The sequence below is a fragment of the Vitis vinifera genome, chromosome 10, assembly GCF_030704535.1.
Source record: "Vitis vinifera cultivar Pinot Noir 40024 chromosome 10, ASM3070453v1".
In the NCBI taxonomy this organism is placed as follows: Eukaryota; Viridiplantae; Streptophyta; class Magnoliopsida; order Vitales; family Vitaceae; genus Vitis; species Vitis vinifera.
Window position 1 is genome coordinate 16,577,315 of NC_081814.1, and position 23,973 is coordinate 16,601,287.

Sequence of the window (23,973 nt, forward strand, 5' to 3'; positions counted from 1 at the left end):
AATCCAGGGAATAGTTATGAAAAACATAACCATCTTCACAGTTGGAAATCCTGAGAATAGATTTCATTCGCAGACAGAAAGATAATAAAAAAATTCCATAATAATAAATCTTTGGGGAATCAAGAATACCACCACATCAAGCAACATCCCCGCCCTTTCCAAAACTTTGTATCCGGGGAATCAAACAAGAGGCCGGCCAAGAGTTGGCCACAATAAATAAACAGACCGATTACATATACAAGTACAAATTTAAGTCCAGAAAAAGTTCTTCAATTTATTTATTTATTTTTGAAACTTGAAAACACATTTACTTCATTGAGTACATCCACTCAGCTAGAGAATAAGCATGCAGCAAACAATGGTTTAGTCTTTGGGATAACCACACATTTCACAAGAACCTTTCCACTTCTCTTATGTTCTTAATGTACACCACCTATTAAAATTTCATCTACAACCTCATGTTTGGAAATAGTCTGTTGAATCTAATTTTATAAAAGCCCATATCCGTCTTAATATCCACAACCAATCTCTAAATCCACCTTTCCATCTTATGCGTTTTAAGAACTTGGTTCTCTTCTATGTAAGCTAACCGCTCTTGGTCTCAGCATCATTTTTTCTCTGTGGTGACTCCAACAACAACATTGCTAACCTGAAAAGTTTCGGGATATAATCAGAACATTTTCTTTTTATGAAGGGAAGAAGGGATTGGGGGAGGGGAAAGAAATAGGTGGTGAGAAAAAGTTTACCAATTTGCCACTTTCATCAACAGACATAGGGTTCTTGACGACCACAGTTTGGCTCTGGGAATGGGCCCACAGGGTATCCAAGTAAATTTATTTAGTATCAGGTAAATCCAGACTTCCCAAGTAAAATACAGAAAAAAAATTGACAACTTACTGATGAAGTAGAGGGTGTTGATGCAGAGATTGCTGCAGCATTAGGTCTGTGCACAGGAATTGGAACCCTAACATTAACCATCTGCAAGGAGGGGAAAACAAGGAATAGACTTCTGTTACATTGTCTGTTATATTTTTTGGCACTCACTGTACACTAACTCGCCATAGGCTGAAATGAATATATATGCAAAACTGCAGAATTTTACCTCATAAAACATGAGGGGTAGTTAAAAAAAAGATTAAATAACAGTCATAGCATTAAATGCTGTTTAGAGATAACAGATAATTCTTGAGTTAGCTAAAAAACCCCACCACTCACATGCAGTATCTTGCCTCCATCATAATGTCAAATTTACTTCAAAGTTGGATTAACTCAACATTGGAAAAGTTCAAAGTCAGAAGTCTATCAGGATGCCAGGACGATTTTAGGGTCTTGGCATGGAAGTTTTGTAGGTAACAAATGTAAAAAAAGAAATTGAGGATGGCTCCCTTGTGCTTGTGAAAATAAAGGAATAGAACGAAACTTCCCCAGATGGAGTTGGCCCTCAAAAATCTTTCCTGCAAAAAGGTAGAAACCATAAAACTTAGGGTAAGTGGAACTCCCTATTTGAAACCTAATAGGCTTTGTTGTGCTTCTCATTTCCTTCTACATTCTCTTTCTTCAAAGAGATCAAGTTTGGCTTGAGGTTCCATAAGAGCAAGGAGAGGAGAGGTAGATATATGAAGCAAGTTTTCTTTTTCAATAGATGAAGAATCTGTAATTTTAGCTTTTCAAACAATTGAGATGAAAAACTGAACTCTAGCTTATGGCAAGGGCCTTTCTTCTCCTTGGCTTTCAATCCTAGTATGGAGTAGTTCTTTTGTACTATTTCTAAAAATCTAATATAGATAATTTTAATTTCGGAGTCCACATTAGCACTGAACCACTAGATTCCATATACACAACATTGTCAAATGCACAGGATATAAAGCATCCCCAGGACAAGATACACGCAATGCAGATCCAATTATAGCATGAAGATGGAACCATATAAAAAACATCAATTGAACAAGATGTGTCATGTGGAAGCAAGGAAGAAAAAATCTATTGTCTAAAAGGAGTCCTGAAAGTAATTGAAATCAATAGCAATATCAATATACCTGAGAAGTCTGAAATTAACAGCAAAACATTGAAAATTTCAATGTAACTTTAAGAAACTAATCTTCAAAAGTGACAAACAATGAACAATCCTGAATATACATATAACACAAAAAGCATAAATAACAAAATGCAATAGCTGGTTGCAATCCACATGCTCCATTTAGTATCCAAAAAACATTCAACAATAGAATTGCATTCATGTACAATGGTATCATCTAGAAAACAGCCATAAATAGAATACTAATCATATATGATCCAACAATCAATCATACAAGTGCGAATACAAAATATTCAGTCAAGAAACCTACAACACTACCAAAGTCGGTTAATGTTCACTACCACATAGAGTTCCTAGGGAAGCTCACAACTCTTATCACACAACCAGGACAGGAACTCCTTTCAACAATATGTAAGGTTAACCTTCCAAGATTCTTTAAATACTGCACCTATTAATGATAATCCCAAACAATATATTTTTATATAATTAAAACTAACTTATTACACACAACCATCAAAATAAACTACATATATCATTAAACTTAATACTGATAATAGAGATATAATTAACATTTTGTTTCAAAAATGTGATCTGTTATCTCAATATATTTTGTTAGAAATATACACATTGAGGTTTAGGTATAAACTAATATGCTATGTCTAAAATTAGAAAATTTTTTTTTATATAAAAACCAACTTATGACACCTGTTTATCATGATAACTAACAGAGATTAAGGCCCTTGAGGCATGACTCAAGTGGTAAAGGGATGGGAAGGGTTTGTGGGAGGTTCTAGGTTCAAGTCCTACTAGGGACAAAAATTTACCTATCAAAAAAATAAAAATAAAAACAGAGATTAAGAAAAAGCAGAAGAAAACAAAGGCAAAAAAAAAGGAAAAAAAGAATAACAAAATCTGAGTGGGTTCAGTTTTTGAATATCTCTGGAATCTTTTTAAGTAACCCAGAGAAACTAGTAAAATGACAATTAGTAGATGTATGGCAGGATCTATACATTGCATACATGCTTTCACTGTACCAATATCTTGGTCAGGACTTGCCATTTAGGAATCTCTTGAGGAATGCCCATCAAACTTGGTAGATATGCCTGACCTATACATTAATAAATGAATAAATATTTCCTTCCATGTCTACATGTGTCTGTCTGAGCCCAACAACTTAAAAAACAGGAGTGAGTAACATATGAATGAATCACTAGCACAGTACATAAGATAGGTGAATTCATTAGTTAAGTACACAAGCTACACAGTTGTCCAATGCATGATTGAAGAGAGAAAAACTGATAAGGAGCTAGGGAGCTCATCACAGTAAAGCAAGTTCAGGACCTTTCCAAAAAGAAATTTTAAGACAATTTACAAATGGTTATTTAGAATCATATCCAAAAACTGAATAATGATTTCCCTGATTAACATATAAAAGAAATTTTTATTATACTTACACCAACACTTGTAACATAGTGGCAAACTGCACATTTGACTGATGGAGCTCCATATGGATACATAAGTGTTGTTCGGCAGTTCCCGCAGTTGACATGGGCAACCTGGTTGGATGGCGCTTTTTATGCACAAGGACAGAACCAAAGTATACACAGAACAAGTCAGTTGAAGCACTGAAGATGAGTAACATAATGGGAACTAAGAAGATCCATATATGCAATCTAGGATCAAAATGGTATGGGACACTAACAAAATTTCGTTTCACAAGTCTACACTCTTGCATAAAAAGTAAAGAACAAATGAAATAAAAGAATATTAACACATTGCAGCACCCAAATCCCAAAAAGGTTCTGAGATGTCATCCAAGTCAGGTTTCAGCGTTTGGCATAGAAGGGAACAATGACATCACATAGTGTATATCAGTAACAAGATAAAAAAAGTTGTTATCAGGGAGAAGAAACTTAGAAAGAATGCATTATCATAAAGGCTAAGATAGAATAGCATTATTATAGAATATCATACAAACCTTGAGCTATATTTTGGGTATTTATCCTTCAATCTACCTAAATCCTAAGGACTTCGAGCATATATATATATAAAACAACTAGCAAGAAGAAGACTGCTATATTGTATTCTATTTGCCTTTTCCCTCATAGTCTAGTGGAACAGGATGAACGTGCTTGCCTCATTTGGGGGAACCACCTGAAATCAGTTTAACTCTCTCTTTTCGATCATCTCTTTATTTGTTTTCACCAGTATTTGCCTTTTTATAAGAAACAAGAAGAATAAATGGCAGAAGAAGGAAAAAGATTGAAAAGCTTGGTGGTTCCAAATTGGGAAATTAGTATCACATTGAGGTTTGAATTGATGGTTCTAAGTTTAGCAAACAAAAGAGGAAAATGAAGAAAGCTCTAGATCACTTGGACTCCGAAAACTACTGCTATGAGGTGAAGGGTTGCACGGAAGGTAGGATCATAAAAAGGGCGAGGAATCTCTCAAGATGGATCAAAGCAGGGAAGAGTGGCTACGTTTGGCTACTGGAAAGGTTGGAGCATTGCTGAATGTGGTAGTCTGAGAAAACTTTTCATGGGGACTTCAGAGAGAGAGGGAGAGAGAGAGAGAGAGAGAGGAACATGGAATTTTTTGGAGATGAAAAATAATGATACATGTAGATTCTTGTTATTTTCAATCTTCTCTGAGAATGCAAAGAGGTTTTTATATTTATCTTTCCCTGAAGGTCTTGAGCTTTTTGGTAAGGCTGCAATTGCTCTTGAGATCAAGGACTTGAAAGTTTGGGTGAGGAATGGGGTTGGATATGTTGGCCCTATTCCTTTTCTCACTGAGTTTGAAGCTTCAATTAACAAGGTTTGATGGAGAGTGGATAGACCAAAGTTGTAACATGTTCTTGTTGAGTTTAGGCCATCTGATGCTCCTGTTGGGTCTTCACCGCAGGCTATAGAGTCTTTAAGAGGAAATTTATTTATTTTTTTGATAGGTAAATAAAGGGCTTGCATTAGAAATGCCTAAAAGCGGCGAAAACAGTACCTTTAAGAGGAAAATTATTCCCCTTGACTGCTGGAACTGCTGGAGGGTGCTTCAAGTGGAGCTTGAGCTCATGAGGCCTGGATTCAAAAATGGTCACCATGACCATATCTCATGTAGGGGCTTCTGTTGGAGTGAGACAGACCAAAAAGCATTTAAGTTGGATTTGATAGGCAAAGACAAAAGCAATGTGTCAAGAATTATGGGATGACTCTCAGGAACTACTATGGTGGGATATGCTACCTTGGATGGTGATGAAGTCCAACCTTCCATGCTTCTCAAGATTCTTGCATGGGTACGGATGTAGGCGTATAAGGAGGTTAAAGATGAAGGGGCAGGGGCATGCTTTGGAGGGAGCTTGGCATCTGGTGAGGCCAGTGGAGTCCATGTAGCCTTGATTGGACAGGGGAGAGAGGTTGGTGACATGCCCCAGTCTGCAAAGAAGCATGGTGGAGAGGCTGAAACACAAAGTGTTTAGCCAATTATACAGGATCATTATTCAGCCAGTACACTAATGGATGAGGGATGGAGGGTTTCTGGCCTTTGGCCCAGCTGGCCGATTTTTATCCACTTCCAGTGGAGTTGGGTGTAGGCTTTGGTGGTTGAGAAACCAATTTGCGATAAAGGCACCTTTGGCCTATGGGTTTAAGTTACTCCATTATTGGTTACTTTGGCATGGGCTCCGGCCAAACTTTTTTTTTTTTTTTGATAGGAAACGACAAAGGAATATATTGATAGAAAAAAGAAGTACAAGAGAAGGATGAGGAATCCTCCCACTAAAGAAAACTAAACTACAAGAATACGAAAACAAGAAAATACAATGTAATAACGAACAAACTCTCTAGACTAGACCAACCCAAAGGAATTATACGCCGCTAGCCAATCAAGTTGTAACACAATAAGGGGAGTCCCCTTAAAGACCTTGGAACAAAAAGCCTAAAGAGAAGCAAGGAAATGAATAGAATCCTAGGCTTAGGCCAAATTGAACTTGGCATTTAAAGTCTATGCCAAAACCTCTACTGATAAAGAGAAGAGGCAAGGGTTGAGCCCCTGCAAATCTAGATTTGGTCCTCATGTGGCCGTGGTGGGCGGTGCTGATGTTGTTGGAACATGGCTTGGCTGGTGATATTTTAGAGGGGCATGTGTGTCCTTTAGGTCCTCTGGTGCCAGAGGACCTAAAGGACACACATCCATTGTGACTGTCAGGTTCATTGTTTTAGGAGAGGCAAATGAGATGCTAATGAGTATGGGCGAGTTAAGGGAAGTTAATACTGGTGGCGATCATCACACAGTTTAATATAGTTTGGAGGATGCTTTGATCCTTGCAAAGGTTGAAGTTAAAGGGTATTTTGAAGGCTATTGATATTGACAATAGATTTGATAAGGAGGTGTTTCTGGAGCTGCTGAAGGGAGTGTTGTTTCATATTGGGTGCTTGATAAAATTGGAGGTTTGAGAAAACAAATCAGCTTTTCTATGAAGGTCTCTAAGAGGAGGTGATGAAGCTATTTGTTATCGACTACAGTAAGATGAGAGAGCAAGTTGTGTGCAGTTATTGGAAATGGAAAATATAGATATGGTGGAGTTTTGTAAGGACCAGAATTTGAGAAAGCTCTTATCATCCATTAAATAGGAGAGCTAGACAAGTAGCAACAGTGAAGGGTGATGCACCAAGAGCCACCATATCTGCAGTTGGCTGCTGTAACAAGTGCACCCTCTGAAAACTTTTCAGCATTTAAGAAATGTAAAAATACTGAGAGGTTGCAATGTATTTGAAGTTAGGAATCTACCTCAAGTTTGAGACATTATGTAAAATCTCCTTCAATTATTGTTTCCATTACCACTTGATGAAATGTGGAGGGAAGTCTAGTAAATGGCTCTTCCTTTTGGAAGGATTCCTCTTTGGCTAATATGTATTGTAATCGGTATTCTCTCTAATTGGTTTTATAGGCATGTTCTTCTATGGTTCATATTCAGGATTGGGTTCATCTTTATAGTAAATGGATGAATTGAGTTGTTGACATGAGAGTGTAAAAACCCAATGAGACACACCCCCTCTTTTCTGATAAGGTCCCATTGTGTTCTTAATAATCAAAAGATTTTATTCATATAAACACCAAACAAAATGGATTCCCTTTTCTGATGTGTCAAAAACCCTCTCTCTCTCTCCCCATCTCTCCACCCCTCCCCCTCTGCCAATTGGAAGACATATATAGATGCTAGTCATTAGAAATCGATAATTACTTTTATTGTCTAGCTTACATAAATATATAATTAATCTTCAAAATCCTCGACACAATTAACCAAAAAAAAAAAAGCATTACTACAAAATATAATCTCATTACCCAAATTTTGTTTTTGCTAGAATGATTAAGATGACAAAAGTAGTCATTGAAGCATGTTAATGAAGAAACTCATTACAATGGTAAAGCATAGTTCAACCAAAGAGAGCCAGACATCATTCATTGAACAAAGGGTCCCAACCTTGAACATGCTCATTATAGGGAGAGTTACAAGATGTTGTTATTCACCTGGCTGCACTGTAGATTATCTTGACAATCACAAGATGATATTGGCTATTAGGATATAGAGACTGACCTTTAAACATCATGCTCAAGCGAGAAAATATTACCTGGTGCAAGGTTCACCGTATGACAGCAGGAGCATCTCACACTTGTTGCACCACGAGTGTACATTAGCAAGGTCCGACATCCTCCACATATAAGTTGAGCCATTTCCAACCCTGCAGGGTCATTGATAAATTTTGGTGAATCAAGCTGATCACAATGGTTCACAAGGAAATCAGTAGCCACATTACCTTCTTTATAAATATGGTCAATTCAAACCACACAAGAGAAACCAACTATTTCACTTTTTTTTTGATAAGTAAAGCAATTGTATAAAAGCACCCAAAAGCACCTAAAGTATACACAATGTATACAAGGCCAAAAAAAGGAGGGATAAACAAGAAACCAAGAACTGACTATTTCACTTTATGAAGGTCATACAGAATATTTCAAAGCCAAAGCATTTGTGTTGATATTTTCTACCAGGATTTGGGGGACCACTTCCAAGATTATTAGGAAGAATCCTCTTTGGCACATAAAATTCAACAGAACAGAGTTTTCATCCTAGGAATAAAAAACTCTGTATTGGAGGAAGAAAATAAAATCATCATGGTCTCCAATAACTCCACCTCCTCAAAAGCGAAAAGCACTCATACTAGCATCATCAGTACCAAGTTTCAGTCAGGGGTAAAACACAACTTCATTAGGAAACAGTGTTAAGGAGCAAGGATTATATCTTGGCTTACATAGATTATGAGACAGTGAGTAGAGGAAAAGCATGGTGAAGAGGATACATATAGTGAGCTGGTCTGGGAACCACAAGGACAAATGAAATCTAGCTCTGACAAACAATGAAAACTTCTAGAACCCACCAATTGCAATTTTCTCCACATAAAAATTGCAGATGAACTCTAAGATTCATGTATTTACATGATAGCAGAAAATTATGCTAAATCAAGTGTACCTGGACCTACTCAATATTTGCAGTAATAACCTCCATGAATTGAGCACCACTCCTGAATCTTTGCAGTAATACCCCTCCATTATATTGATAACCACTATTGAAAATTTGCAGTAACAACCCTCCATATATTAACATCCATAAGTGAAACTAGGTGTTTAACGAGCCCTCAACATCTTCACTTACACCTTTTTTCTTTTTTATAACCCAAGAACCACCTTCCATGGTTAAGCCCTTTGGACTCTCCATGGGACTAAAACCTCCAGGTGCTAATTTTGCCTGCCACAACCAGCACTGGGTAATCTGGGGCATTCAACTAGTGGCATGAATCTAACCCGGGACCATGCGCCTCTACCACACATCCCCGCATTTGCCCTAACCATCTGGGCACCCTGACGGGCAACATCTTCACTTACATCTTACAATTTTTTGACGACCCTGCCCATGCTTAATCAATAATGATTCACTAAACATTGCAGTAAATGCAGAGGACTTCTTTGACTCTAACCAAACTCATCAAATTCTCTTAAGGAGCTTCAATCCATCTCAAAGAAATTGTCGATTCCATATTGGGAATAAAATATTCCCCAATTCTACCACATAGACTACATAATTAACCTATATTTTAAACCACAAAATATCATGCCATTTGGTTAATCAAAGTAACAAACATACCACTCAAGTTCTAGTGTTCTCTCAGGATTCAGAGCACTGCAGTTCACTAGCTAGAACCTAAGTATTTAGATGACAGCATATTATTGGAATGTCTTCCTGCTGATCCAGTCCAATCTTTCCTAGAAACTCTAATAATAAACTAACCCAAGGTCTCCACTTCGATAATCAAGATAGACCACCCCATGTTGATGCAGGTTTAAACCATGAAACTTGGGGTGTCACTGGCTATATTTTCCTGTAAATATTTTTTCCATGACCTTCTTGATATCCAAAACCCTGTTAATTGTCAAAGTTATTACAGCATCCAAAAGTGCCTCTGGAAGTCAGAACTCTTACCTGGTCCTTTCATCAGGATTATGCTGTAGGTCAGAAGATGGAGAAAGCTTTGTATCTGTTTTACTCAAAAAAAGTTATTGAACTGGTCAACCATATCTGCACACATTGTCTGACAGCTTAGAAGTGCAAAGCAAAGACCTTGTGGGTTAGTGGTGATAGTTGGAAAACTTTATCTCATCTCTCTTCCTTGGTTAAGAGGGCTTTTCCAGGATCTGTTAGGAAGTGGGAGCCCCTTGGAGTTGTCTCTTTTTTGCTATTACTTGGGAAGGGCATGGAAGTATGGTGGAATTTATTATGACAGATCCTCTGGGTTCAGTATGGAGAGGGTTTCTAACCAATCTTCAGTTGAGGTAGCCTGTAAAGAGTTCAAAGAGATCCCTCTTTATCTCATACCTTAGAACTGGATGTAGTTTGACTTTCTTTCTTTTTTTGATAGGAAACGACAAAAGAATATATTGATAAAAAGAAGGTACAATAGAAGGACGAGGAATCCTCCCACCAAAGAAAAACAAGACTACAAGTAATCAAATATAAGAAAATACAAAAAGGGAATAAGCAAACACTCTAGTTACACACCGCTAACCAATCAAGTTGTAACACGTTAAGAGGTATCCCCTTAAAAACCTTAGAACAAAAAGCCCAAAGAGAAGCAAGAAAATGAATAGAATCCCAAAGATACTCTGAATTCCTTGCTTTATCCTAAAAAATCCTTACATTTCTTTCCCGCCACACCACCCACATTAACGCGATGCACGCGTCTTGCCATAAAACAATCCCTCTCTTAGAAGATCCAAAACCATTAAAATTAGTAGAACATGTCAGAGATGCTCCTTGGGGGAACCCAATCCGTCTTTGCTAATTGAAATAATCTGTACCACAACCCCATCGTTAGAGATGTAGTTTGACTTTCTGCATCTTCTCATTCATGGTATAAGGTGAACTCCTCCCTCAATAAGATGAAACTAAAAAGATTTTTTTTTTTTTTTTGATAAATGAGCACAAAATATATTAAAGGGCAAAAAGCCAGAAAGCATACAGGGAGTATACAACGCAGCCTAACCCAAAAACAAAAGAACAAGCAGCCTCACCAGCCCTTAAGTAGCCGCTAGCCACTCCAAAAAGACTAAAAGCAAAGAGGACTCCTTTCCCATGTACACTCTAGCCCAACTCCACAAGTTACAAACAAAAGAATTTTTGAGTTTCTGAATATCTAAGGAACCCCCCCTAAAAGCTAATCTATTTCTTTCCTTTCATACCGTCCAAAAAATACACAACGGGATGGAATACCAGATTTTTTTCCTCTTTCTCCCCACAAAAGGGCCCGTCCAACTAAATAACACCTCTTTGACTGTCTCTGGGAACACCCAATGAACCCCAAACAAGGCAAGGACAATTTCCCAAAGGACCCTGACCACTATACAGTGTAAAAGAATGTGATTTACATTTTCCTCTTCACAGCCACACAAAAAACAACAATTAAGAAACTGCCACCCTCATTTTTGAAGCCTATCCAAGGTGAGGATCTTCCCTCACGTAGCCTCCCAAGCAAAAAAAGCAGCTTTAGATGGGACCTTGTCCACCCAAATGCATCTAACCGGGACGGCGAGGGCATTGGGAACAACCAGCAAATTGTAAGCTTCCCTATCTCCAAAGGTGCCTTGACCCCCACCTTTCCATAACACCGAGTCCTCTTCTTGGGAGATCTTGAAGTCCCTCAGCATATTAAACAAAGCTCCTATTAAATCCAGCTCCCAATCATTAGAATCTCTAGCAAATCTGAGGTTCCAGCCCCTTTGACCGAGGCTAGAGTCCCACACCTCATTTACCGTTGCATTCCTATAGACCGCCAAGGCAAATAACTGAGGAAAAATTCGGGACAACGCCGTGTTACCACACCAGTGATCAATCCAGAATTTGACCTTAGTCCCCTTGCCCACATTAAACATCATGTTATCCCAGCACCAATTTGCCTCCTTCAAAATCTCCTTCCACACCCCCACTCCAAACGCCCCATGAGCTTCATTAGTCCGCCAACCAAAGCCCTCTTAGCCATACTTCACCCCGATCACTTTCTTCCAAAGGATATCCTTTTCAAAGGCAAACCTCCAGATCCACTTACCCAACAAGGCCTTGTTAAGGAGATCAATCTTCTGTATACCTAGACCCCCTTTCTCCTTTTGAGTACACACCACCTCCTAATTGATTAAGTGGATTTTCCTTTCCATTCTTCCCCCTCCCCAAAGAAAGTCTCTTTGTAATTTTTCAAGCCTTCTTGCCACTATCTTGGGCATTCGAAAAAGGGACAATTGGTAAATAGGAATGCTGGCTAGAGTGCTCTTGATGAGAGTAATTCTCCCACCCTTAGAAATATATTGTCTTTTCCAAAGGGCTAATCTTCTCCTCATTCTTTCTTCCACCCCATCCCACATAGATATGGCCTTGTGATGGGCTCCAAGGGGCAGCCCCAGATAAATTGAAGGAAGAGTCCTTACTTTGTACCCAAGCTCCATTGTCATTTCCTCAATTTCTTCTACCTCCCCAATAGGAATTAATTCGCTTTTAGCTAGGTTTATTCTTAGCCCAGAAGCCGCCTCAAACCAAGCCAAAATCCAACTTAAAGAGGTTAGAAACTCTTTCCTTGCTTCACAAAAGATGATTGTGTCATCAGCAAAGAGTAGGTGAGAGACATCCATCTTCATCCTCCCTCTTCCCTGAAGGCTGCAACTTGAAATGAAACCCCCAACAACAGCCCTGCTTATGAGTGCACTTAGCACTTCCATACCCAGGACAAAGAGGTAAGGAGACAGAGGATCTCCTTGATGTAGTCCCTTGGAATTCGAGAAAAAGCCTGTTGGCACCCCATTGACCAGGACAGAAAATTTTGTAGTTGAAATGCACCACCAAATCCACTCCATCCACCGAGACCCAAAACCCATCTTGTGCAAAACCTTCATGAGAAAATTCCAATTGATGCTATCGTAGGCTTTCTCAATGTCCAGTTTGCAAATCAGCCCTTTCTCTTTACGTTTATGCCAAAAGTCGATCACCTCATTAGCTATGAGCGAGGCATCCAAAATCTGTCTGTCCCTCACAAATGCATTCTGGTCCACAGAAATCACCTTTCCTAGGACCTTCTTCAGCCTATTCGCCAACACCTTGGCCAATAGCTTGTATAGCCCCCCTAAAAGGCTGATAGATCGATAGTCCCCAAGGTCCTTAGCCCCCCCTTTCTTTGGAATAAGGATCAAGAAAGTGGTGTTGAGGCTTTTGGCAAATGATCTTTGTTCATAAAACTCCTTAAACAGATCCACAATCTCCTCCTTCACAAAGTCCCAACAAAATTGCCAAAAGGCCACTATAAACCCATCTGGTCTAGGAGCTTTGTCACCATTCATTTCCAACAGGGCAGAGTGAATTTCTTCCTCAGTGAAAGGCAGCTCCAAGCCTTTAGCTTCACTGGAATTTAGACTTTGGAGGTGCAACCCCTCTATATCAGCTTTCCAGCCTGGGCTTTTCAGAGAGTAGTTGCTGAAAAGCGTTCACAATTCCCTCCCTCACCTCCTGCTCCTCAATCCTCCACACCCCATTAATTTTAATTCTATCTAGGGAATTGTTTCTTCGGTGGGCATTGACCATCTGGTGAAAGAATCCTTTATTCTTGTCCCCTTCCTTCAGCCACAACTCCCTCGACACTTGTCTCCAATGGGTTTCTTCCAACAAAACCCGCTTTTTGAAAGTTTCCTTTGCTTCTTTTTTCATCTCCATTTCTCTTTCTGATAGGCTCCTTTCACTTTCCACCCTATCCCAGAACTCAACCTGCTGGAGAGCCGAGTTTTTGTTAACTTCCAACCTTCCAAACACGTCCCTATTCCAATCTTTGATTTTCTGTTTCAGCACTTTCAACTTAGTGGCCAATCTAAAATTGGCCCTCCCACTCACTCAGACCCCTGCCACCATCCCCGAAGAAGGTCCTTAAACCCATCCACTTTCAGCCACATGTTTTCAAACCTAAACGGAGAGGGGCCTCGTCTTAACCTACCACCTTTCAGCAAGATGGGAAAGTGGTCAGAAGTGGGTCTCGACAGCCTGCTTTGGACAACTCCACAGAATTGATCAAACCAGTTCTGGGTCACAAGGAATCTATCCAGTCTAGCCCAAGACCTTGCAGCGGAAGATCTAGAAGCTCTAACTCATCAACAACCTAGACAAATCTTCTCATTGCACCACTTATCCTTCCCCAACTGCTCCTTTCTCTTTGGGAAAGGATGACATTAAAATCACCCCCTAAACACCAGGGGTCATTCCAGATGCCTCTGATGGCCCCTAGCTCCTCCCATAAAGCCTCCCTGTCCTCCCTAGAGAACTGCCAATATACTCCTGTGAAAATCCAGACGAGCACATCTTCCACATTCCTGAGCCTACAGGAAATTGAGAAGTGTCCCACCTCCATCTCAAGCACCTCCAGGGTCCTTTTGTCCCAATAGATCAAAATTCCACCCGCAGATCCATGAGCATCCATGGCACCCCAGTCCAGGAACCTCCCAGAGCCTAGACTCCTCACCACACCCTCAGACATTGTTTGAATTTTTGTCTCCTGGAGACAGAATAGATCCACCCTTTGATTTCTAATCATGGCCTTAATCACCTTTCTTTTGGAGCTATCATTAGCTCCACGCACATTCCAGCTTAGGCCCCCTCTTTCTTGCGTACCGCACTTCTACTTCTTCCCCCCCCCCCCCCCCCCCCCCTCGTAGTTAATGAAGCATTCTAGTCTTTTCAATTCCCTTTCAAATTTCGATTTGTCCAGAAGAACTTTGCTATGGACTCTTTCCCTCTTTCTAATCTTGACCAAGAAATCCAAAATGTCCTTCTCCAAGCCTTTTGTCGAAAACCCCAGGAACTTGCTGAATCTAGCCAGCTCACTATCCTCCCAATTGACCTCCTCCCATTCTGTAGCTTCATGTGGCATTGTACGGACCAAGCATAACTCCTCTCCACATTCTCCATTGCTGCCATTGTTAACCTCCATCAGCTCCCAACTAGTGACAGTCTTCTTCTCTGTAGACCCCGGGCCATTGACAATGCAACACGGTGTTTCCCCCTGGGCTATCTCCCAACCAGCCCTAGAAAAGTCGTAATACTCCCTCAAAGGATGATGTATTACTTCTTGATGATTCAAGTAATAGGGCCTCAAGCAATAACTAAAAACCATGAAGAGCAATTAGCCTTGACATTTTCAAGCCTTAGGGTTAGCCTATCAAAAAAATAAATAATAAATAAATAAATAATTCAAGCCCTGGGATTAAGGAAATGCAAGTAATATGAAAAATCATGTTTGGGTCTTAAGAAAATTAGAGGAAAGCAAAAAAGCCTGGAGCTCACAATACAAGAGTCATATACATCCAAGGAGATGCTTACAATTCATTAATCAAGTTTTGATAAAACTTCACAACTTAGGCTGTTTACACTTTTTGTGAGAAGTATTCAGACTAGCTATAATGGCTGAGGGTACTTCATATTCTTAGTAGCAGATCATTTGTCAAAATGAAGTTTCTTTCAACTGTAGTTGCTTTGCTGTTGTCTTCTTTTTGTTTTGGGTAATTTATGGTCTTCTATGATTTGTATCCTCTCTTCCTAGTGTATTAAACTTTTTTGGTTGCCAAACAATCTCTTGTCAACATGAGATTGGGAATAGACATAAATAAATGAAGACTACAAAATCATAAGCGGAATTGGATGATTCAGCATGTGAAATTATTTTGAATATAAGGAGCTGGGTTCCATCTGCATCAAGTTTTTTCAACTGTTTTAGTATCAATCACACAACAACATCAAGAAGCTGGGTTCTGCACCTATTCATACCCTATCCCAACTGTTACACTGATTTGTAATCATAGATTATTTTGAGTTATAGCAGTCACATATGTCATTTGCACAAGGGTTTCTTTCATAAGAGGTGTTTTCCTTTTTCCTTGCTTTTAAATTCCCTTTTCTTTTTTTTCTTTTTTTTCTTTTTTTTTTTTTGTTTTCAACTACTGATAGCATTTTGCACAAAAACAGTGTATATAAACAAGAGTAACATATTAGTTGGCTGATTAAACATTCTAGATGAGCAATCAAAATTGAGAAAATAGAAAAGGAAAGTACCAGGAGGTGGGACTGAGGTAACTGAATTGCATAATGCGCAACAGACATTTGTAGCTCCTCTGGGATAAACAAGAATGCTCCTACACCCATTACACATGAGATGGCTCTGCATAGCTGCAATTTCAGAAAGTCCACATATTAAAGCTTAACTAATAAACTACATTACACCATAAGAGATATCTATACCCTCCATGGCCTCCACAATTTCAATTGTTGAAATTATATACTGAACATGCCCCAATTGCTTGTAATACACTTTTAGTCTAGTGGAATCAAACTTCCGTCAAAGCTATAATGGTAACACAAAAAACTTACCCATTCTCATCAACCAGAAAGTTTTATTTACATAAGAAAATAAGATGAATCTGCACCACAATTTGACTGCTACTCACTTAATTGGTCTAGTCAACTCAAAATTTCTTCAAGACTACACTGGTAAAACAGTAGAGAGATAGATAGATAAAGAGAGAAAGAGAGAGAGATTTCAGATGAGAATTTTATTTACGTAAGAACTCAACAAAAAGCCTGCACCAACATTTGATTCAGGGTCTTTATTAAGGTACTGCTACACCACAATAATAGGTACTCACATGGAAGTGTGATTGCACATTTCTGCTCTCCCAGCACAAGCATACCTGCCCTCTCAATGCACTGTTTCATCAGATCCTTTGTGACAGTCCAAGGTTTGCTATCAAGTTGTCAGGGTCAGGTCAAACCCTAAGGTCTGTCTAAGAGCAGCCACCACCTCCCCTTCCATAAACTTACTCCCTAACAACATTCTGTCATCCACATTGATCAAATCAGAAGTTCTTTCCTTTTTTTTTTTTTTTCTTTTTTTTTCCTGCTTGCATAACCTTAATTTTGTACTTCTCTCTTTAAATCCTAAAAATGAAATCCCTGGTCTACCCTTATTTGATTGTAGGCTATTGCCTTATCTTGTCCTACATTAGGTTTAGTATCAAAGGAAAAGTTCTTAGCTTCAAAGTACGTAATTTTAAAGATGTGAATAATTTAAGCAACCATGACTACAAGTGTCACTGTCCATAGTTGTGAAAGGTGCGTTTCAGGTGCGCCTAGGCACAAGGCGGCACGCCTTTCTCCAAGCGACGCTTGTTGAAGGAGGCGCGGCTTAGGCATGCAAGGCGCTCACCTTCGGCCAGGCGCAAAGCCCCAAAAAAGTACGCTTTTTCTTCTCTCTTCTCCTTTCTTCCTCCACAAACCACAAACGAGTTGCAGAGGTGGAGAAGAGAGGCCTTTTTTTTTTTTCAATTGGATCAAAACGCAGTGTTTTGACCCAACAAAATTCAAAAAAAAAAAAAGAAAGGGCCCAACCTAGATTGGGGTTTTGACCCAACAAAAATTAAAAAAAAAAAAAATGGTCCAGCCCAGATTAGGGCTTAAAAAAAAGGCTCAGCCCAAATTAGGGCTCTCTATCTCATGTGTGTAGAAGAAGAAGAAGAAGAAGTAGCAACGTAGCTTTCCAAGCGTACTATATAAAATTATATATGTAAATTAAGGTGTGTCTCACTTCATTAAAGCCAGTGCCTTAGTTGCGCCTTGTGCCTTAGGCTCTAGGAGGACTTTGCACCTTGACCCTTTTAAAACTATGTCACTATCTAATGTGACCATTACTAGCTGTACCAAATACAAAGAGAAGATTTTGTGCTGTTCTAGCATCTAGTAAACTTGTGTTTATTGCTAGAGGAGATTATGCAAGTACTATGGTTATCAATGGAGGTAGTACTTCAAGCATACCCTACCGGGTAGTGCACATGGCATGCCCTTTGTGCATGGATGCAGCATGGTGATCTAAGAATGGAGTGTTATACAAATCCTTATATTCTTGTTATAAGGATTTTGAGATTAGTATGCCTATAAAAATAAAAATAAAAAGGATTTTGAGATTAGTATGGTGTGATTTTTGCAAGATGAATGTCAACCGTATTTTGCTTGGAATAACATGACTTTTTGATCGACAGCCCAACATGAAGACTATGAAAATACCTATAACTTTGTGCACAAAGGAATAAGAAGATGCTTCCCTCAATAGAGGCAATTCCACTAATCAAGCAACAAGACTCTTTGAAAGAAAAACACAATGTACTCCTCCTGAGATTATTGAGATTCCTTTTAGTATGTCATATCAAAGTGTCCATATCCATTATTGAGATTTGTTTTAGCTGTGCCTCCATATCCTAAATTCTGGGGTTAAAAGAATCTGACTCCTAGATATGTACCAACATCTGAAACCCACACCCAAGTCCAAACAACATAGTTGTGCAGCTTCACCAGCTTGATTTGCAAAGATTTTGGAGGTTTGATGTAGGCCAGAAATTAGTTTGGTTGGTTTTCAAAACTTCTACAGGCGCATCATATGAGAGCACCATCAAGATGCCTAGATGGCAGCATGCTCATTCAACTGGCCATTTCAGTTAAGCAACTGTCCATTTCAGTTAAGCAACTGTCCATTTTATTGAAGCAGGAAAACTAATATAGGACAAATCAAGGCAAGCTATGGCTAAGTTTATGCAGCTGTCTTTTACATTTGTACTTGTGATCCTAAACTACCATCCCAGGCACTTGGTTTGATTGGAACAGTTTACATGATGAATCCTTTCTTGCATTGAGGGAGAAAACCAGTTTCTATATGCTTATGGCATTTTACTGATGAAGCAGCAGAATAAAAAAGAAGCATGAATCCAACTGGCCACAGCTCAAACATAGCACCATCATTTGAGAAATCATCAATTTGTCTCACATGATAGTTCTTGGAAGTTTGGTACTTGCCTTGCATAACCTTTTTTTTTTTGCAGAAGAGATTATATTAAAAACACACAAAAAAGCGCATAAGAGTACATGAGTTGTACAGGAAAGAGGGTACACAAAAAAATACTCCCTCCTTCATCCATAACCCAACCAATCGATGAAATCAATCAAATGTGTATATCCTCTATCTATATACACCCTTAACCACATGGAAATTGTTAAGGAAAATATCTTTTAGCCTTTGATCTCACAATTCTTCACATTTAAAGTATCTCTTATATCTTTCCTTCTAGATCGTCCAAAAAATACAAGGAGCAACTCTCCAAGCCTCAGTACACCTTTTATCTACAAAAGAGTCATGCCACCATAGGCGAATCTCCCTAATCGACTTAGATATAACCCACCAAGTACAAAAAATGGAGAATACCAGCTGCCATTAAATTTCTCGCCTTGTCACAATGAAGGAGGATATGGTCAATGGACTTTGACACATCTTTACACAATGCACAGCTATTGGCCAACATCCACCCTCTTCTTTAAAGCTGATCCAAAGTCAATACCTTTCCCTAGCAAGCCTCCCAAGTGAAGAAACTCACATTCGAAGAAATCCACGAGTTCCAAATTATCTTTAAAAGGAAAGGGACAATACAATGTGTCCCCAACATAGAATAAGGCCCTCTTATAGAGAAGACTCCTTTACTATCTCCCTTCCAAACTACTCTGTCCTCCTCCCTCTTCACTGTTTGTCCTTGGAGTTACAAGCCACAGAGATCTTGAGACCCAATTTTACACTGGCAAAGAATAAATTTAAAGAGCGGTTGGAAATTTGGAATACCTCACTAGGTTGTTTCATTTTGAAACAAGATTACACGGCTCTAATGATGAGCTCAACTAATGCATAATGCATAATCAATTCATTCATGAGAGATAACAAAGAAAGAAAGGATAGAAGATATTACTTGTGATTCCAATAAACCAATGAAAGTCATCTCAACTCGAGGTCGAGCTTCTTTCAAGTATGGGGAATTGATGGGCATAAACCTCTTAGTATATATTCACAACAGGGAAGAAAATAATATTTTGGCAATTTTTGCTTTTTTTGTTTAAAATAAAATTTGGTGGTATTTAGCTATGCCTTTTCTATACTTTCAAATCTTTTATTTTCTAAAAACTTCTATTTAAGAAGTTCCTATCTTCCAAAACTTTAGAAAAAGCCAAGGTTGGAAAGAAGGAAGTATCAATTAGATTTTGAACAGACATGTTTATAGGATTCAAGGTCTTCTAATAAAGCATTGAATCTAACTTAATTTTTTAAATTATCTTGAATAGTCTCTCATGACCAAAGTTTGCTCATGAATTTCCTTTTTGCTTTGGATGGAGCTGATTGAAGGAAACCATGAGTTGACTGTAAGGAAGCCAGACGATGCCAACATTATATAACTTAATTTTCAGCACCTTAGAAGTGCAAGATGGGGGGCTATTGTATAGTTACAGCATAATAGATCAATCACTGGAGTGGATTCTTTAGTTCAACCAAAACGTTTAACCAGTAGTGCTAATATCCTGGGTGTTCATTTCATCATCTGGAGCAAAATTAGTGATTTAAAAAAAAAAATAAATAAATAATAATAATAATAATAATAATAATAATGAAAATAAATTTAAAAATTGCAGGCCACAAAGACAATATATGTTTTGGAATAGGATTTAGAATAATTAACACTGCTGCTTCAATTTGAAGGTTGAACTGAAACATCAACTCTACCTGCATAGAACAACAAACTAGTTATTGGAGTTGATGTTTGAGTTCAACCTAAAAATTGAAACAGCAGTGTCAATTATTCTAGCTGTAATTTCATCATCAAGAATAGATCAGAATGAGGATATTAAAAGAAAATTGCAAGCACCAAATTAATCACAATCCTAATTCAGGACTTTGAATGTGTATGAAGATGCAGTATAGGACAAACAAGAAATGGAATGCCAACACAAAAGAGGAACTAATATTCCAAACATCTATTTCCCAAAGCATCCTAGACTTAAAATATTAATTAAATTAAACTACATTAAAGATCTTCACAGTAGTGAATTTCTAGTACAAGTACAAGCAAAATGGTCAACCATAAACAAAATAAATAACATTGTACAAATTTTTTCACTAGCTGTTAAATGTTTCCCCAGTGTTGTCAATCACAAAGAGAGGTGTCAAAGAGATAAGACCCTGTTTTGCCTCAGGGGGAAGGCAAAAAACAAGGCAATGTCGGGAAATAACAAGTGTGTACATTCTCAACCTACTGCCAAACTTAAAAAATATATATATCATCATCACCATCATTTTGATGATCATGATTTTGATGATTATAATAATAAGAATATGATTCAACAATCAAACACTATTGAATGCTCATACCTTAAGTTACAATTTATCTTGGGAATTATCAAAATAATACTAATAATAATAATTGTTTCAGACATCAGATATTGTATCCCACACCACACAAAGCATCAAATGTCCAAAATCCATATTCTAGTTTCCCAAACAGAGAGATAAATAATAGTATAAATAAAACAAAACACGACAATTAACATCCTAGAGAGGCTTTAGATATCATCGTCGTAACCATCCTTGGAATACAAATTATCGTCATTGGATCATTTTTCTTCCTTCAAGGAACAGCTTGCCTCCTCTTAATGGGGGCAAGGCCGAGACAATACGCGATCGCCTTAGGCCGAGAGGATCTCCTGCCCTAGGTCGACGCCATCGCCGTAGGCCGACGCCATCGCCTTAGGCCGACGCCATCGCCTTAGGCCGATGCCATCGCCTTAGGCCGGCACCATGGACATAGGCCGACAAGGTGACCTTTAGGTTGCCTGGTCATAGGCGACGCGAGTAATAGCCTTTAATAACACTGGATGACGCAGCATGTATTCTCATTTCGTTTAAAATACAGGTCGAAAAAAGAATCTTTTTCGCAGGTTTTCTCACCAAACAAACAATACAAATCTAGAAAAAGAAAAACGCCAAATCTTTGACCATTATCTTCATCCAATGCAAGAAACCGTGTGAAATGACTCACCTGATTGATAACTGAATTTCCTCTCCGAGCTCGAACAATTGAACTGAAACCAAGAATCACAACCTTGAAAACCCAAATTTCAAAATTGAATCAAGAACTCATAGTTCTGACACCAAATCAAGATTTGTTACCGGAAAAGGCGATGAATTGAATGCGAAAATACGGTGTGAAAAGGTTGTAGATTTGGTGGAATCAGATTTTGAGAATTGAAGATTTAAGAAAGGATATTGCGCGTTGAAATTCCTTTTCGTTGCCTGGAGGGTCAGATCCGTCACCCACAAAGAATAAAACGGTAAACCTCATGATGTTTCAATTAAGGGTTATATTTAAATACACCCACAAATACTTCTCTTCACACCCGCCTTATTTTTTACTCACTTTATTAAAAACACCCTCCACTCGAAGATATTGACCACTTTACCCATATAATTTAAGAACAGACTTTAGTTTTGAAAGGTGGAAACTGGCTTTACGTGGAGGTTCCTTAAGACAATTTTCGAGGATAAAAAATAAAATAAAATTTGACTAAGAAAAATTATCAGATTAAAAGGGACATTGAAAACATAAATATTACAAAATGACCTCTTTTGTGGAATTTTTCAATCCCTATTTTATTTCGAGTATTTTTTGAAGAAAAAGAGTGAAGGCTAAAAATGTCATAAAAAGGTTATATGTTCAATACATAAAAGTTGTTTTTTCTAATTATAGATGTTATTTTATCATTTTTAATCAAATATTTCTAAGTAAAAATGGTAATAAATATGACATTACTTTTCTTCCATTTTCTCCCCCATCACTAGATGCTCATATTTTACCTTTATTTAAATAAAACTAAATAGACTTTGGATAAACCAATTTAATAACTTAAAATGACTTAATAATTTAATTTAATTCATTAAGTAAATTAAGTATATTTAGTAAAATAATTTAATTATATAACTTAAAATGAAAAACAACTTTAAGTAACAAGTAAAAATAATTAACTTATTCTTAAGTCTACATCTTCATTTTATTTTTTTATTTTTATTTACGCTAATTATCTCTATGATCTTTTTTACTATTCCATAATCTCTATTGTTACTCGACCTCCTTTATCCTAATTATAATTTATAAAGATAAATATGTCAATTTGATAATTTAAAATAATTTTTAAATTAATTTTATCAAATAACCTTAATACTTAAAGTAAGAATTAAGTAATAAGTTTTAAGTCAATAATTTAAGTATAATTTAATTTAAAGTCAACTTATGTCATTAAATAATAAGTATTAAGTTTTACCAAACACCCTCTTACTTCTTTCAATTTTGTTGAACTTTCTTAAATTTGTTCATTAAGCAAACATACTCTAAATTGTAAATTTGTAATATTATTTTAAAATTGTGAAGCCTTTTTAAAAGTTGTGATATTTTAAATTTTTTTAATAAAGATGTACTAACAAGAATTTTGACAATTTTAATTTAAGAGTATTTGCCAGTAAAACATTATATGTACATTTTAACTAATTAAATATTAATTATAACTATCTTAATCTAGTCAATTTTGAATATATCTTTTTAATCTGTTGTATAAATGTTATATGTTTTGAAGTATAATTTTTTTATCACGCGCCATGTTTGATAAAATAACTTAATAATATAACTTAAAGTTAAAAATAACTTTAAGTAATAAGTAAAAATAATTTACTTATTCTTAAATCTATATTTACATTTTACCTTTTTACTTTCATTTGTCTTAATTACTTCCACAATCTTTTTCACTACTTTACGACCTCCATTGTTACTCGACATTTTTTACTTTAGTTATAATTTATGAGGATAAATATGTCAATTTGATGATTTAAAATAAATTTTAAGTTAATTTTATCAAACAACCTTAATACTTAAAATTAAAATTAAGTAATAAGTTTTAAGTTAATAACTTAAAGTTAACTTAGCTCGTTAAGTAGTAAGTATTAAGTTTTACCAAACATCCCCTCGATGAGTTGAGTTGACTTTAAGTTAAATTTTTTATAAGTTGTTAATTTAAAACTTATTACTTATTTTTTACTTTAAGTATAAAGGTTGTTTGATAAACTTAACTTAAAATTTATTTTAACTTATCAAATTGATACATTTATCCTCATTAATTTTAATTAATATCTATTATTAGTAATTTTAACTAATATTTATTTTCATTAATTTTGAGCAATGCATTTGTTTATTAAACAATCATGTTTAAATATATAAGGTAACCTTAAAATATTTACAATAAAAAATTAATCATAAATGTGGAGTCATAATTCTAAAATATATTCTTATTAGATGTAGGTAAATAAGACAAAAAATATTTGAGATTAAGAATAAGTTAACTATTTTGATTCATTTTTAACTTTAAGATAGTATTAAGTTATTTTACTAAACATGCTTAATCTACTTAA

The 23,973-nt window shown here is 36.9% G+C and overlaps 1 protein-coding gene across 1 annotated transcript; it reads right to left on the minus strand.

Moving 5' to 3' along the window:
- Positions 1-248: 248 nt before the first annotated feature.
- Positions 249-21,899, minus strand: LOC100242577 (protein LSD1). The gene is made up of 8 exons (XM_010657562.3): positions 21,688-21,899; positions 21,557-21,599; positions 15,714-15,827; positions 7,660-7,770; positions 3,490-3,605; positions 898-978; positions 747-800; positions 249-649 (listed from the first exon to the last, which is right to left on the minus strand). Exons 3-8 carry the CDS (start codon positions 15,823-15,825, stop codon positions 608-610), a joined length of 516 nt encoding a protein of 171 aa, XP_010655864.1. The 5' UTR covers positions 15,826-15,827; positions 21,557-21,599; positions 21,688-21,899; the 3' UTR covers positions 249-607.
- Between the last annotated feature and the right edge of the window lie 2,074 nt (positions 21,900-23,973).